We start from the raw sequence: 11,593 nt of genomic DNA on the forward strand, positions 1-11,593 counted from the left end.
AGCGTCTCAGATGAATCAGTCCGTCTGGATGGATGTGTGGGGTCAGGTGATGATTCTCATGATGACTTCACCGGTTCTTTATTCTCTATCTCTGACTGTAATTTATTGTTAGTGAAGGAGTAAAATGGAGTCTGATAATGAAGCACTGATGAATAATGAAGTCGACACTCACTCGGCTCTGAATATTAAACATTCACCTTGACAGTTTCTGAGACAAACTCGATATAATCACTGCTTTCTTTCACAGAACATTTATGATCAAGAACTGTAGGCTCCAGAAAAGAACATTTCATGTCAGAAGGCTGACCTCAGACGATTACAGTGAGACACTTACATATTTATTATAACTGCCTGTATTCTAGACTTCTACAGATTATTATCTTTTACTTATAATATTAGTCGAGTTTGTTTCAAGACTACTAAACGCATAAACAAACTCTTGAGAAGTGAAAAGAGAAACTTATGAAAGGACTCAAATGAACAAGCAATGATTTTAAATGATTCTGTCCCTCACATATCAATCCCTGAATAGCCCTAAATCACACGATCATTTCATTTTAAAGACATATATTTCTATAAAGATACAGTGTGATTGTAATGACTGTGGGATTGACAGTAAAGCCGGACGAGCAGAGAGAGATCTGTCACGATGACCTTTTACAGAGTTTTTAAGCCTGCTCAAATCCATGTTTTCATTACAGTCATTAGACCACAGAACATAAAGATTTATGTTTCACTAAAAATGTTGATGTAATTTGTAATAAAAAGCACAAAAGAAGTGTGTGCTCCTCTAGACCGTCAGAGTTGATTGTGTGTTGAGATGTTGTGTTTTGCAGATACTACGGCAAAATCATCTGTAGTATGACACAAATAATACAATGGACATTGTTTAATAATGCCGTGTGATGTTTGTTGCATTGTTTAACATTTGTGTAATTTGTTGTGCGAGTTCCTGCACGATATAATCTAATGTTTGCGTTGAGCGTGTAGTTTCACTGTATAACTTTAGAGGGCGCCAGCGGGCTGAAGCGTCATGACGCAGCGCGTGTGACTCGCTAGACGAAGAGTGCGTGATAACCCACAATTCTCTGCACTGGGAGCCATTTCCCTGTGTAACGCGGTGCAGCTTTAGCGTAAACCTTAAAGCACACTTTTCAGTTTATTTCCAAATTTCAGAAGAAGATTTTACTGCTCAAGCGCGCGCGAGGACTTTAAACCGTCAACATGCCGCGAATTATGATTAAAGGAGGCGTGTGGCGGAAAACGGAGGTTTGTTTATAACACACACCGTGTTTTCATCATTAACATTACACTCCACTCGATTCATCAACACTGATTCGTTCTTTCTTTCTAAAGTGTTTTAACATCATCATACACTTGTTTTTGATTGGACGTAACACAACTGTACTGTGCTTGCCATATTTATGTGTTTATTTTAACTGTACATTTAACTTTACAAAGATGTGTGTATTTTCGAAAAAAAAAATAGATCCATTAATGTCTTGTACAAATTAAAAGCTTAGTATATAAATAGGATTTTTGTGTATCCCGAGTGAATGAAATATTAATGGATCTAATGCTGTATTTGTTGTTGTTGTAATGTTGCAGTGCACAGTTTTGTCATTAAATAAACGAGTTGAATTGAGTAAATGCATTACAATCTGTGGCTCTTACGCCTTGATCTATATTGTTGTATGTGTTTATTTCTATATGATTTCTCATGTCTTTTGTGGTTTTCTCAACAGGATGAAATCCTGAAAGCGGCGGTAATGAAATATGGGAAGAACCAGTGGTCTCGAATCGCTTCCCTGCTGCACCGCAAATCTGCCAAACAGTGTAAAGCCAGATGGTACGTTTACGTTTGGTTACGCTCTCTCGGGTACATTAGATGATGCCTCGCCTGGCGGACCCAGAAATGCTGGCTATGTAGGGAACTTGAATGACAAGAGAAGATGGTTCAGGTCTAGTGTATTTGTGCTGCAGGTACGAGTGGCTGGACCCCAGCATTAAGAAGACAGAATGGTCACGTGAGGAGGAGGAGAAACTTCTGCATTTGGCCAAACTGATGCCCACTCAGTGGAGGACCATCGCACCCATCATCGGCCGGACGGCCGCTCAGTGCCTGGAGCATTATGAGTATCTGCTGTAAGTACAGTTGAGCATAAACGGCATCAAATAAAGAGCACATTTTAGATCGAAGGTCAATGTTTTAGTTGTGTACATTCCAGCGGCGCACATGTTTAGCCTGTATAATCTCCCGCCACAGAAACAATCTGACTGATCATTATTTATTGTCCGATTTGGAAGCTGGTGACTTTCTTGAAGTTGATTGTTGCGTGTTCGTCATTGTCATTCACACACGTGTCTGTGGTAATACATGAAAGCTGAGCATGAATCTTTCCTGACTGCAGAGATAAAGCCGCACAACGAGAGAATGAAGATGATGTCGGCGATGACCCTCGCAAATTAAAACCAGGCGAGATCGACCCCAACCCTGAGACCAAACCGGCTCGACCGGACCCAGTGGACATGGATGAAGGTGTGTGTGTGTGTGTGTGTGTGTGTGTGTGTGTGTGTGTGTGTGTGTCTGCGTGAACGTGCTGCAGACTGTTTTCGTAACATTACATGACGTCCATAAATCTGCCTGTAGATGAGCTGGAGATGCTGTCTGAAGCCAGGGCTCGCTTGGCCAACACACAGGGCAAGAAGGCAAAGAGAAAAGCCAGAGAGAAGCAGCTGGAGGAGGCTCGGTGAGGCATGACGTAAAACATGACAAATTCTGTCTCGCTGTGCACCCGTCGGATTGGAGAATCCTTGCAAGAAATTACAAACATCTTTATTTTGAGGTTTCGTTTCTGATCTGCTCGTGAACAAACCCCGTCAGCTCTCGCAGTTTGAGATCACCGTAAAACGCCGTTTGAGATGTTGTTCACAGGTGTTTATTACGAAAGCATCCTCACTGTCTGTCTGATGTCGTCTGCAGGCGTCTGGCTGCGCTTCAGAAGCGGCGAGAGCTGCGAGCTGCAGGCATCGACATCCAGAAGAAACGCAAGAAGAAAAGAGGCGTGGACTACAACGCTGAGATCCCCTTCGCGAAGAAACCCGCGCAGGGCTTCTACGATACATCCATGGAGCAGTACGACCCGCTGGAACCCGACTTCAAGCGTCTGCGTCAGCAGCATCTCGACGGAGAGCTCAGGAGGTGAGTTGTGTGCGTCCAGCGCCCCGTCCTGCCGCAGGAGGTTCCGCGACTCACCCGTCTGCCGTTTTGTCTTCTGCAGTGAGAAGGAAGACCACGATCGTAAGAAAGACCGACAGAAAATCAAAAAGAAAAAGGAATCGGATCTGCCGTCTGCCATCCTGCAGACCAGCGGCGTGTCCGAGTTCACGAAGAAGAGAAGCAAACTGGTGTTGCCGGCACCACAGGTCAGAGATCAGCTCAGAATCACGCCGTTGTGAATGCATTCTCAGAAATACGCGACGTAAACTCCGCTTTACTGGTTTGTGTTGTCAGATCTCTGATGCTGAACTGGAGGAGGTGGTTAAACTGGGTCAGGCCAGTGAAATCGCCCGTCAGACGGCTGAAGAGTCTGGAATCACTAACTCGGCGTCCAGTGCTCTTCTGTCGGAATATAACCTCACTAATAGCTCAATGGCCCTGCGCACACCCAGAACTCCAGCAGCACAAGACAAAATCCTACAGGTTTGACTTTCAGTGTGTTCGTTGTGTTCTACTGTAGAGCTTTGACATGTCTTCTCTAGCGTCTCACCGCGCCGTTCCTTCACCTCACAGGAAGCTCAGAATCTCATGGCGCTGACCAATGTGGACACTCCTCTTAAAGGAGGTCTGAACACGCCCCTTCACGAGAGTGATTTCTCAGGGGTCACACCTCAGAGACAGGTGGTTCAGACGCCCAACACCGTGCTCTCCACACCCTTCAGGTACCCACACACAAACACGAACATGAGGAATGACATTTTACTGATCTGCTTTGTGTGACGTCCTCTTCATTTACGTATTTCCCAGAACCCCCAGTCACGGATCGGAGGGCATGACCCCTCATGGCGGAATGACACCCAAACCCCCGGTGGGCGTGACCCCCGGCAGGACCCCTCTGCGCGACAAACTTAGCATCAACACTGAAGAGGGCGGCGTGGATTACAGCGACCCGTCATTCGCTAAACACTTGGTACGTTACTCCCGTGATGATGGACTTGTGTTTGGTTTTACTTCTGAGACACCGCTGAGGTGTTTTGAGGATCACGTGACTGCAGTGTCGAGGCCGTATTGATGACAACTGTGTGTGTGAGGTGTTTGCGTAAAGATGTTTGTGTCTTTCAGCAAAGAGAGTCCCGTGAGCAGCTCAAACTGGGTCTGATGTCTCTGCCCCTGCCCAAGAATGATTTAGAGATCGTACTTCCTGAAAACGCCGAGAGAGAGCTGGAGGAGGCCGAGGTGGACGAGAGCTTCGTGGAGGACGCGGCTGAGATAGAGCTACGCAAACAGGTCAGAGGTCACACACGCTAGCCATTAAACAAAACGCACCGTTTGAATGTATTATAATATGTCGTCTTTAACTAGCGTGATGTTTCCACAGGCTGTCAGAGATGCCGAGAAAGAGAAGGAACTCCGTCAGAGACACACGGCTGTTCAGAAAGATTTACCGAGACCCTCCGAGGTGACTTCATCACCCCTATCAACCAATCGCAGAGCTCAGTGCAGTAATGTTGGGTTCTACTGTGTTTAACTTGACCTGGCATCTTAAAAGCATCAACTTACTCTCTGATTAGAATGCTTTGCTCACAACCCGTTCAAGAAGTGGACCGTTATTAGATTTTCTTGCTGTAGATAATACATGTTTGTTTCTGTATTAATGTCATCATGCAAAGTGAAAACATTAGAAGTAAACGGTGTAAATGCATCGTGTGTGTTTTGAGACGTGATGCTGATGGATGTGTTTGTTGTCAGGTGAACGAGACGATCCTCCGGCCTCAGAATGTTGAACCTCCTCTGACGGACCTCCAGCAGGCTGAAGAGATGATCAAGAAAGAGATGATCACTATGATTCACTTTGACTGTCTGCATCATCCCTTCAGTGACGCTCAGCTGAAGAAGAATAAAGGTGTGGGATCCAACTCCAACAACACTGATCACGTCACATACCTGGACAAGACCCCGTACCACAAGATCTCTGAGGACGAGCTCAAAAAGGTCTTTGACATTCTTATGTACTCTTCAATTCAACATGTCAGGGTGATTTGTGTTCCTGTATGATGCTTTTTCTGAGGGGAAATGGGCATATTTGGTCACAAGGTCTCAAAAACAGCCTTAACACTAGAACTCCCGGTAATCTGTCACTACAAGAATGGCCGCAGCGGTCATTTAGGCCGCTCATACTAGACTACTGAATGTCATTTTTGCCATGCAATATTTACATTCAAAGCTTCTTTTGAGATTATATGAATGTCTGGTGTCATAAATGTAACGCTTCGCGTCGGGTGGTTCTTCGCCTCCACGTTGTGCGTTAAAATCCTTTAATGCATGGCTAGCCGTGGATTATCCCGCGTATACCATGGTTATTTGCCAAGTTAAAGCTTTTATTGATGTTACAGTGTACATTTTTAGATCAGACAGGTGAAAATGACGGTTATTTTGTCAGTTCATTTTAAATGTAATCAAACTGACTGGAGCTACCCGTGCGTTAAAGGCTTTTAATGCACACTTTCCAGCCAATCAGAATCCAGTATTCAAACAGACCATGGTATAATATAATGTTATCACACTAAAAAGCCTCAAAATCCTCAACCACACCCCCAAGTGCCAAGCGAACTCAGATGGGCATGCAAAATACGATCGTTTAAAATAAAATAAATAATTTGTTTCATTTTTGTATTAATTTAGCAAAAGCTACGAGACCGCACCCGAAGGTGTGTGCCTCGCTTTGTGAGCAGTGTTCTGTTTTAGGACACTGGCAAGCGGAAGTTTTCTCACCGCAGTGAAAATGTTGTTTTTGAAAGTCTAAACCGCAACAAATATGGATTGATGCAGAATATTTTGTTAGATAATAAGATGTTGTGAATTTTAGAAGTTATAATATCTATCCTTTTGCAATATATTTTGACTTTTGGATCTTACAACGCTCAGGAACTATATTTGGATCACACGAATCGCACCCATATGGAATATAATAAGTAATAAAATATGAACAATATGCATTTCATTGCATAGTAAATACCTTCATAAACACGTATGGACATAAAACAAAATTAGCAAGATCAAAAACGGTTATAAAGAATATTTGCTAACCATTCGGGAAAACGAACTGATTTAGAAAGCTGTATTTCTTTTTTACTGACATTTTGAGGGTAAGCTACGTTTTAGCTTAGCAATAGCATAAAAAACCAGATAATAAGTTGCTAGGCAACAATGGCGCAAATCTTCAATGCCGGGAAAGAGCGCTGAAATGATACAATGTCTGTAATGCATACGGTCAATTTGAACTCTTTTGTGTTTTGTCGTTTTAATAAAGCAACAATGTTAGAATAAAATATACATATATTTAAGAAAAGTCAGGGTACTGTAGTTATATGGGTTTTATTATATAGTATTCACACATGACGTGATGGTGTTATTGAGTTGTCGTGAGACGAAGCAAGTGTAGATGGTTGTGTTGTGATTGACAGGCCCGAGAGCTGCTGCTTCAGGAGATGGAGGTGGTCAAACACGGCATGGGTCACGGTGATCTGTCTATGGAGGCGTATAATCAGGTATGGGAGGAGTGTTACAGTCAGGTCCTGTACCTGCCCGGACAGAGTCGCTACACGCGTGCTAACCTCGCCAGCAAGAAGGACAGAATCGAATCTCTGGAGAAGAAACTGGAGGTGAGAGAAACTCATTTGAATCCAGCAGATGGCGCCGTATGATCACAAGCGCACAGTTTATTCACATACAACTACATGTTATAGACACACGGTACAAACACACACCTGGTGCATAAATAGTCCCATTTTATTTGCTTTAGAATGTTAACAATGTTTTTTTTGTACTATAGAAAAATCACTGTAGTGTTTAGCCTTGGTTGGTTTCTGTTTATATTTTCAGCGCTCATGAAAGTCTCGGTGGATGAATCTTGTAATGTAATGGCCAAGAGAAACGGGGATAGGTGTGAGTCTGTTTTAATGGCATCAAAGCATCTCTCATGCTCCACAGAAATGACGGCCACCAGAAGATGGCCAGTCGGCTGTATTTTTGAGTTTCGGTTAATCGCGACCGCCCCCCCGCTCACACAAACAGTACGTTTGTTTCATATGTCTTGGCAGCGTGAGGCGGAAATTCGGAGCTGTTTCACGCAGCAGCACGTTCAGAGATGAGGGGGAGTTTGAGTTTCTGTAGGAAGACGAAACTCCTGCGCTGGATTTATGTGAACGCCATCTGCGCCGCACATTTATGAGCATCTCGCTCTGTGTCAGAGCCCTGGACTCATGTAGAGCTCTGCTGCTAACCTAAAGCCCAGAAACACAGACAGCATTGATCATCTTCGTGAGTCGCTAATGTTAATAGCTATTTATATTTTGACTTACATTTACATTGATGCATTCGGAAGAGGCTTTTATCCAAAGAGACTTAGATTAAATCACACTATACATGTGTTTCTGAGTATGTGCAATCCCTGGGGTGGAACCCATGACCTAGCGCCACGCTCTAACCACTGAGCTACAGGAAAAGACTTTGTATTCTGTTTTAATTCTTTCACATCCTTTTTTATGCATAGCAAATGCTAAAAGAACGTCAGCCAGAGCATCGACCAATAATCACGTCTGTTGTTTAATGGGCCGAACTCTAGTGAGGAATGAATGGTTTTACATTAAGAGTAAATAAGTTTCATGCTCGGCTGTGTTGTCTCTCTGCTCATCTGAAGATGTTTTACTCCGAGATGGTCGGTCTGAGGACACTTACTGGAAGTCTCCCGACTCCAGAATGAAAACAGATCCGTTATAATTGCATAATGGTTTGTTAAGAAGCGCTGGCGTGGTGTGTGTATGTGAGGTTTGTGTTGATGTCGGACGTTTGTTTTTGTTTCTGTGTCAGAGCTGTCGATAGAACTTGGCCCCGCGTTACATTATTGAAGAACTCAACGTCTGAAAATAGTTTAGGTTAGCGATGGTTCCAATTGTACGCGGTGCCGGCGTCTGGCGGTAAAATTGAATCCTGGTCTTTCTCATGGCAGCTTGACAGCAGCCGTCGGTTAGCCGGAGAACTTCAGCGAATGGTTTGTTTAATGCAGAGATTCAGTTGGCATCTTTTAGAGATGGATGATGTGAATAAAACTTACCAATAGCATCTCATCGGTATGTCTCCGTCCCGCTCACTGTCTTGTTTAGAGACATTTACCAAAGCGTCCCGCATGTGTTAACAGGTCAACAGAGGTCACATGACCACAGAGGCCAAACGTGCCGCTAAGATGGAGAAGAAGATGAAGATTCTGTTGGGCGGCTATCAGTCTCGCTCGATGGGTTTGCTCAAACAGCTGAGTGAAGTGTGGGATCAGGTGGAACAGACTCATACGGAGCTTCACACCTTCGAGGAGCTGAAGAAACAAGAAGATCTGGCCATTCCTCGCAGACTGGAGGTGAGATAAAGCACCACGCGACTGCGAATGAACGTTTAACACCGAATTCACTTCACAAGACTTGCCGAATGTTGATTGATTGATTGATAGCCGAGGACAGGTGGTTCTTTAGAAATCCGTCTCTGTTTGTTATAGATGTCAGTGAAAATGACGATGCGGTTGATTTGAGTGTATCGTGGCTGTAATCCCTCAAGACTGTGTCTTGCGTTTATATTCAGGCTCTGAGAGAAGATGGTCAGAGACAACAGGACCGAGAGAAAGAGCTCCAGCTGAGATTCGCAGACCTGATTCTAGAGAAACAAACTCTCTCACAGAAGTTCTGAATGATCTCTTTATTTTCTCTGCTCGATACATGTCTGTATGTTACCTCCACATGAAATAAAATGACATTTGCTGTCTGACCGTAGCGTGTACATCTGCATGTGCCGTGTGTTCATTCTGCCAAGCTTCCTCGCACCCTAGCCAGCTGTTCTCGTGGACCACAGAGAGGTTTAACTCGCTGAAATATTGTGCTTTTTCTGTTCTAAAAAATGTCGTGGAAATACATGATCAGTGTAAATATTTTGCAACGTGTCCGCTTTGTGCTTCAGGTTTAAATTGGCATTGAGATCATACATCATTTACAAAATAAATCATTGACTATCAGTTGCGTCAGTGTCTGTTTTTCCACAAAGGATCCATTAATTACTCAACTTTATTTGACATGAGAGCCTGATATGTAGTTTATGCAGCTTCGCTCTAACAAATAGAGACGACCTCACAGAGTCACATAGCTAAGCCATCAATTCCTCTCCCAATAAAGATGTAACTTTGCATGAATTAAATGAAACGGCCATGAATTCATTCATGTTGGAAATAAAAGAGCTTCAATTAATTAGCATTGTTGTCTATGCTCATCATTCATGTTGCTGTTCACTCACCGGGTTGATGCTCAGGAAGTTTTAGCATGGCCACAGCATCTGCCTGTTGAAAAAAAACAGCATAATGCTGGTTTGGTATGTTTTGATGCTGGTTTGTGCTGGTCCATAGCTGGTTTAACCTGGTCAAACCAGCATCAAAACGTACCTAACCCAGCATATGCTGGTTTTTTCAACAGGGGTAGCTAACTTTCAACAAGATTAACTTGTTTAAAACACCGTAAGTTATATTATCATTGACTATATTTATTTCGCTAATAAACATCTAAATAAACACAGCCCTGTGGAATTCATTATTTATTATCTCCACAAGTGGTCGCGGTTTGAACGTTAGTAAATGCATATAAACTGCTTTGTCAGCGGGTTCATAAGACTGACAAATATATTATTCACGTAAAACCAGTTGAGTGAGGTTTTTTTTACATTTTTTATTTTTTTTAATTGGTTAGAATTATTTTTGAACAACGACACCTTAGTAACGATGCACTTTATTTTTTGCACTCTTTCAGGCCCCCTATTTATTGGTTTATAAATGCAAGTTGGTTTGCTTTGTATGCAAGGAGGAAGTGATTGTTATAAATAAAATTGTTTGTTCAGTTGTGTTGTAATCAGTGTGTCAAAAACAGAAGTATAGCAGTAAATAAACATCGGTTCTGCATATCGGGTATCGGTCTATCACTAATCAAGAACTCTTAAATCTCATTCAAGCTTCTAAATGTTTAAAAATGTAAAAAAAAGAACATCTAAATAAAAAACCTTCTGTTTCTGAAAGCTGGACACGAAATTTGGAATCTATTAATGCGTGTTCATGGACACGACTATCCCCATTTTTTCGTGTCGGCACGACCTTTGTTTTATGTCACTCAGCACTTTATTTTCAATACACAGACTGCGTGTGTATTTACATTTTTATATTTATAACTTGATATCAAAACAAGTCGTACACATTTAGGATGTGGTTAATCAATACCTTCACCCCAAACCCTAAAATCACAGCCGCAAAAGCTAATTTAGCTAAAAACGCGAGTTTCACGAGGTGGAAAAACAACGATAAACGCCCCTAAACTTGACGTCACAGGGAAGAAGTCAAAACATACCAATGAGATCGTAGGTATGAATTCCCATCAGATTGCGTTGATATATATTTTATACATTTGAAAGAGACTGCGTCTTATAATACATTAGATTGAAAGTCGTGCTGAGTGACACGAAAAAATGGGGAAATTCGTGTCAGTAAACACGAATAAATAGATTACAGTTAGTGACAATGTCACGAATTCCCGTGTTGCTATATGACATGAGGTGAAAAGTTGAGAAAATCTCCAACATCTTTTGTTTCATAAGTTCAATATCATTTCAGGTTATGGGTGGTTTTGTTGAAACTGCTGGAATGAAAATCAAGGTGATAATGGAATTAAATGTTCTCACAATATTCTTATTAAATATGATCACTGAACATGAGCTAAAAGTGCCATTATTGAGGAAGATTGATAGAATACAGTGAAAGATAGTTTTCAGAGTCATTTAGAAATGAACGTCTGTGTTTGAAAGTCACGGGATTAAAAACAGCTTCTCTGGAAAAATCACAACACTATCAGATATCTCTCAGACTGAAGGATTGTCCCAATGTCATTGTTTTCAATCTTGGATGAAAATGGTTTTAATAAATGTAATGCCGTGTGGCAGACATTGTTTTTCCGCTTCAGTGCATTTTTTTTCTCTTAGCTTTTCGATTCGTTCCATTCAATAAACACTCAATGAGAAACACTCGAGATGAGGTTTTCTCCATTTTTTATTCTTGTGGGCCATTTAGAGTTCAAAATACAAGTTAGGAAACTCATCCTTTTTTTACAATTCAACTTTTTTATTGTTCAACAGTCAAAGCTTCGTACATCACTACAGTATTCAATATTTAGGAAACTCCTCCTTGAGGTAACAGCGGTAATCTGTTATTAAAAAAGTGTTTGGTCGAAAATAAATGTGAGTTCTTGGGCAAGTAAATATAATCAGTGTTGAAAACTGTCTCCTCGCCTCGATTCATTTATT

The 11,593-nt window shown here is 42.0% G+C and overlaps 1 protein-coding gene across 1 annotated transcript; it reads left to right on the forward strand.

Annotated features, from left to right (window-relative positions):
• The first annotated feature begins 1,079 nt into the window (after positions 1 to 1,079).
• On the forward strand, positions 1,080 to 9,779 carry cdc5l (CDC5 cell division cycle 5-like (S. pombe)). The gene is made up of 16 exons (XM_057343345.1): positions 1,080 to 1,269; positions 1,746 to 1,849; positions 1,984 to 2,145; positions 2,412 to 2,539; positions 2,651 to 2,750; positions 2,984 to 3,202; positions 3,282 to 3,426; positions 3,515 to 3,703; positions 3,794 to 3,942; positions 4,028 to 4,190; positions 4,343 to 4,507; positions 4,599 to 4,679; positions 4,970 to 5,212; positions 6,685 to 6,882; positions 8,418 to 8,630; positions 8,849 to 9,779. The coding sequence occupies exons 1-16, from the start codon at positions 1,225 to 1,227 to the stop codon at positions 8,951 to 8,953; spliced, it is 2,409 nt and encodes an 802-aa protein (XP_057199328.1). The 5' UTR covers positions 1,080 to 1,224; the 3' UTR covers positions 8,954 to 9,779.
• The last annotated feature ends 1,814 nt before the right edge of the window (positions 9,780 to 11,593 follow it).

This window comes from Triplophysa rosa, linkage group LG10 (genome assembly GCF_024868665.1).
Source record: "Triplophysa rosa linkage group LG10, Trosa_1v2, whole genome shotgun sequence".
NCBI lineage: Eukaryota > Metazoa > Chordata > Actinopteri > Cypriniformes > Nemacheilidae > Triplophysa > Triplophysa rosa.